General features: G+C 43.4%; 1 protein-coding gene across 1 annotated transcript in view; it reads right to left on the minus strand.

Annotated features, from left to right (window-relative positions):
• Positions 1-1,959: 1,959 nt before the first annotated feature.
• The window catches only part of FGF19 (fibroblast growth factor 19), a 33,989-nt gene continuing 30,269 nt past the window's right edge, over positions 1,960-5,679 (minus strand). Inside the window, exons 3-4 of the mRNA XM_009286690.1 lie at positions 5,656-5,676; positions 1,960-2,303 (exon numbers count right to left, since the gene is read on the minus strand). Coding sequence (XP_009284965.1) covers positions 1,971-2,303; positions 5,656-5,676 — 354 coding nt within the window. The 3' untranslated portion in view covers positions 1,960-1,970. The remainder of the gene's footprint in view (positions 2,304-5,655; positions 5,677-5,679) is intronic.

A 5,679-nucleotide genomic window follows, 5' to 3' on the forward strand; every position in this document is an offset into this window, starting at 1 on the left:
CAGTTTGGGTCAGCTGTCCTGGCTGTGCCCCCTCCCAGCTTCTCGCTGGGCAGGGCATGGGAAGCTGAAAAGTGCTTGACTAGTGTAAGCACTGCTCAGCAACAACTAAACATCGGTGTGTTATCAACATTATTCTCATCCTAAATCCAAAACACAGCACTGTGCCAGCTGCTGGGAAGAAAACAAACTCTATCCCATCCAAAACCAGGGCAGGAGCTCATCAGTAACTGGCAGCAGACAGGCTCGAATTCCAGCCTTGGCATTCACTGCCTAGCTTTGGGAAAACCCCTTTGTCTCTCCGTGTCCTTGTCTGTTGTACCTCAACTACGCCACCTTCACAAGGGACTCCATCTTCACACGGCTGCTGCGGAGCCAGATGCCATGGTTTGCTAAAGCTCCTTGAAGTCTCTAGACCAAAGGAGCGACAAAAGAGTCAGCTAGATTTCTGTGTTGAAGATTATTTTATTGCAAACGTACACATTACACTACTGATAATGCACAGAAATTTAAAAAGCTATCGTTTGCTAAAATTTCATGATTACAAAACTTCACAAAATTTGTTACAACTAAAAAACCCACCTTCAGGAGTATATAAATAGAATTTTGAGCATAAATAACAGTAACAAAATAAACAGATGTATGTATTCAATAAATTAATTATAAATATTGCATTGGCAATGAAGTGCTAGGTCAGAAGAACACCAGTATTTCCAGTAGAGCTTTTTTTTGTATAGAAATCTCTATTGTAAATGAACCTTTGGAAACAAATGGAATCCCTGAACCCTTTTCTCACATTGCTTTTTTTTTTCTTTTTTTCTTTGGTTTCACCTTGGTTATTCCTTCGTCAAATTGTTACAATAGGAGAACAGAACTGAAGACATCAGACATCCGTGTTTTGGCCACGAGGTGCTCATAATCCCTTCCCGCAAGAAGAACGGCGTGGCTGACCCAGTTCTGCGGCATTTAAGTCACTAAACTGTCTCTCCACTGATTCCCACGGGTGCAGAATCAAGCCTGGAAGGGACTTGAAAGACTTGCTGATGGTTAAAGGTTAAACACAAAAACCTGTTTTGCAATTGATTTGACCTATACATCATCCATTTTCAGTCTTTCTCTCCGTTTGCTAATGATATGCATGCTTATATACAACAGAACCTTAATTTAAACACTAATTTGAACTGCTCATTCCCTACCTGATGACCACAAATGCTAGTTCTGTGCACTCTTCCAACCACACACTGAATTCTCACCAATGTTAATGAGAACTTTCTGCTGGATGATGCTGATCCCACAGTGAACATAAATTAGCCTTTAAAAGAAATCAAAGATCCAGTTTTCCCTTTAGCAATAAGGGAAGGAAGAAATTTTTCCCTTTCTTCCGTTATTTCCTAAGGGAAGAAAAAGCACAATATACAAGCAGAATTGTTTTTTCAGTGGCATGCTTTCAATAGAAAGTTTTCCCAGAATGTTGTCAGCAGCTTTTCAAGAAACAGCATTAACTCTAGTTCACATAACCACATTTGCTAGGTTTTCCTTAATCGTGTTGTGTTCCAAATGTTTGTCTTTAAGGCCTCTGAAGCTAAGAGATCATTAACCTCCCTGTGACTGGAAAAAAAGGTTTTCTGCGTTTGCTCCTTTGAGCAGAAATAACAGGTGAACATACGTGGTAATGAAGTTGATGTAGAAAAATTATAATTATTTTATCATCACCACGGTAAGGGAGGAACTCTGATGAAGCTGTTAAGCTTTTCTTATTTAATCCTTTTCCAGATAAAACTAAGGATAGGCAATTCTTTAGACTACCGAATAGCCTCTGGGCACTCATCTCTTACGGGTACAACACATGGCACGGAAAAGGCTGGCTCTGTACTGAAATATACAAAGAAGTCCAAAGTATCACTACATGAAAAGCTAAAAAAACCTGCAGTATTCTGCAATATTTCTTTAAAAACATGTGTGTGTGATCAGAGTCATTTCTGAAAGCTGGGGCTCTTCACCGGTGACAGTTTGGAGGTGATGCCAAAGGGGTCCATGCTGTCCGTTTCGAGAGGCGAGGAGTACACCTCTGGTTCAAAGGCCTGGCTGTAATCACCGTATTCACCAAAGTCTGTTGACTCCACGGGCACAGTGTTGATCATAGGTAAGAAGTGAGATAGTGGAAGAAAATCTTTTCCTTTGAACTGTTGTCTTTGCTTGGCGCTACTCAAAGACACCGATATTCCGTATTTTTTTGATTTATAGACATTGTAGCCATCTGGACGAATCTCTTCTTCAAAGGAACAATCCTCAGTGGAATACCTGAGCTGAACAGCAAGGAGTAACGAGAATTACAAATACATCCACCAGACTCATTGTATTCAACCACAACAGAAACCTTTGATGCGACCAACCCTTCTCCCTCTGCTGTCAGTGGGGGTGTCCCTCTGGCTTGTCATGGGTGCCCCAATTTGGTGCACCTTGCAGACCCCACTGCCAGATCCACGCTGGTGAGCTGCCCGCTGCCTCTCTGCCTGGCTGCTGCAGGGAGGCAGGTGGGACCCATTGTTCTGGTGACTGCTTTTTCAGTGATGGACCACAGCCACCGAGATGAAGTGCCCTGAAGCGCCCTGAAGCGGTTAGGCAGTTGGACTAGATGATTGTTGTAGGCCCTTTCCAACGGAAATATTCTATTCTATTCTATTCTATTCTAATCTGTTCTGTTCTGTTCTGTTCTGTTCTACTCGAGCTCCCCACGTTGCACATAGTATGCATTTTGGGTTATGAGGCCATTAAAAGACCTAATCCAGAACTCCTGAAGTTAATGCACGTCCATCACATTAAATAAGCTTTGAATCCTGGATGTGTACTTCTCCACAGCTACCACACCTATCTTGTCCTGAGCACAGGGAAAAAGAATCTCAGATGACAGTGCTCATTTAGATAACCTGTCCTTGATTGCTGACAGTACTTAACTGCAGTCATGAGACCTGACCCAACAACCCTCAGGTATAAAACTCCAGCTCTGTTACAGATTTGTCTGTGTAAGGGCTTCAGGATCGGGTCTGTAGAAAGGCGGCGCTGCCAAAGACAGTGCTTACGCAAACATGGCCAATCACTAAAACAACACTAAAAAGGTAATTGCCATTTTTTTTAACTCAGCATTTGCTGAAATTACAGAAGACCAGTTAACACAGTGTTATTTGCTCGCTAGACATTAGTTAGAACTGTCAAATTAATAACAGCGCAAGTTAAGATTTTGTATAGAAGAATGTATTTTCTTAGGCATGAATTTGTAGAATTACATTTGGAACATACTGTACAGATAGTATATTAGGATTTTGTATCACCAGGTCAGACCTTTCCCGATCCTTACACAAGCACTGCATTTCTTGCAACTCCGGTGCTATTTCAGGCTCAGCCACCACAGGTGATTGAACTCCCGGTCAATAAAAGACAATTGCTGATTATGGCTCAGTCTGCAGTGATAAAAGTGTCCTTACATGAATGCTCTGCCTGTCTGAACAGAGAGCATGTTTGATACTCTTCAGTCCTTTCTCAAACACCCTCAGCAATATGGAGTACAATTAAGTGCATGCATCTGGTTGTCGTTTCAAAAGCACTTTTAAAACTAATCAAGTAATTTTAAAAAAGGCGTTTTCTCAAAATAAAATTATGCAATATTTATCCTTCTACACAAATTGTATCTCAGAAAAATGTGTCTATGATACAAATTTATGGCTGAATTGTTAGCCGTCTTCATTTGTATGAGTGCTCAGCCTCACTAACAAGGATGATGAAATAAAAAAGCTTCTTGAGCAAGTGCCCATTACAAATGAGAGTTATTGATTGCGCCCCCCATGTCTCAACTGTATCAGTCCCTCTTCATTTCATTGGGATGGTCTCTGGTGTATTTTTTTAAACAAGTACCAAATGCACTTTAAGTATTTCCAGATTATTTTTTTCACAGGAGGAATTTATAGTATGTCAGTATGTTCAGCAGTTACATGATTTCCCCCTAAACTACTGACTACGGCACACTGCACGTTCAGAAATCAACCCTAGTCATCAGTTTTCCAGTGTTAAAAAAGGGCATGTTTCAGGAGTGCAAGTGGTTGCCGAGTTCAGTCCCCAGACACCGCATTTGTCCTTTCGTTCTCCCACTCCTGAGCGCAGCGCTGATAAGGCAAAGAATTGCCTGCAGAGCTGCCTGCCCGGGCTGTTAGCAGAGAGGTGACAGCAGGTGTCCACAACATATAGATGCGACGGCATGGCTACGTGCCATTGTATTTTCAGAAAAAAAACCCTGCAATTAATACTACACGCCAACAAACCTGGTCTCAGTCAAGGCATACGCATATGCCTTCAAAATGGTGTTATACAAAAGCTATTTTAAAATTCTGTGACCACTAAAGTCCAGCCGGCAGCTCCGATGGGAGCAGGATCCAGGCTCTACTTTGTTTTCATTGATCATTTTGCTTTGGATATACATTAAGACATTAAGCTAATAATTGACCTACCATATCATCTGAACCTATGCACCTTATCACGGCATCGATTGATTCTAGCCCAGAAAAGCAAGGAAATTTGGAAAGAAAGGCTTAATCCTATGTTATATACGTATTCAAAAACATCACTACATCAGTATTGCTCTTATTAAAGATGCTGGGAGTTTTGACAATGGGCCAAGTCCTTGCCCGATTGAAATCAGCTGAAATTTTCCTGGAGTAATCAAAGCAGGATCAAGCTGTGTCTTTACTATGGCATAATAAAAAGCCATCGCTCTGTGAAACTCGGCCTCCTGTAAAGCAGTTACTCACAGACTGAACCCGAATCTTACCCTTCAAATTCTAGAGTTGGCAACTTACTCGTGTGTGGCTTAAAAACCAAGTTTGTATCGCTGGTAATGACTAGCCGATACGCTGACGTACCTAGGGAAAAAGCATGACCTAACAAAGTGGCGTCAGCAGGTCGCTCAACTCCTCACCCTCTTGGAGTCCCACAGTAACCTGTGCTGTTATCACGGGTCAGAAGTGAGACAGTGGAGGGGAGTCCTTCTTCCCCTCGAAATCCCCTTTCTGTTTGGTACTAGCTAAGAGATGGCAACCCCGTGTTTCTGGGACTCGTATGCCTGGCAGCCATCTGGCTGCATCCCCTTTCCAAAGGAGCAATCTTGGGTTTTTTTCAGAATACCTGACCTGAACAGCGAGAAATTATTCAGATCCTATGGCGTGACTTAATCTATTTCTGCGGCAGAAACGCAGCCGCCCACCGATGAGGCTTTTTAAACATAAACGCAATTTTGCCCTGGACTGTATTTTCAGGATATTTTGGCAGGGGACATGCAATACATACTTTGCTTTCGAAATGATGTTTCCTTGCTGCCTTCTAATAACCCTCACGGCCTTTCAGGCAGTGCCAGTGACAGGAATCACCGGTCCTATCGAGAGCAGGCGGGGAGGGGTGGTGATGGTGGTGGTGGTGGTGGTGGTGGTGTGGTGGGGACCCGAAAGCTTTGTTAACCCATTACCAACCGCAGCCACAAAAAAATACGTCAGCCCTTTGGTCTCGCCTGCCGTTTCAGCGCGGCGGCCGGGGTGGAAAGCTCCCTCGGGAAAGGCGAGCCCGGGGCAGAGCCGCCGGGACCGGGGTCCGGGGTCCGGGGTCGGCGCAGCTCACCTGCCCGTGCAGCCGCCCCGCCTC

The sequence above is a fragment of the Aptenodytes forsteri genome, unplaced genomic scaffold (assembly GCF_000699145.1).
Source record: "Aptenodytes forsteri isolate BGI_AS27 unplaced genomic scaffold, ASM69914v1 Scaffold252, whole genome shotgun sequence".
Classification (NCBI taxonomy): Eukaryota; Metazoa; Chordata; class Aves; order Sphenisciformes; family Spheniscidae; genus Aptenodytes; species Aptenodytes forsteri.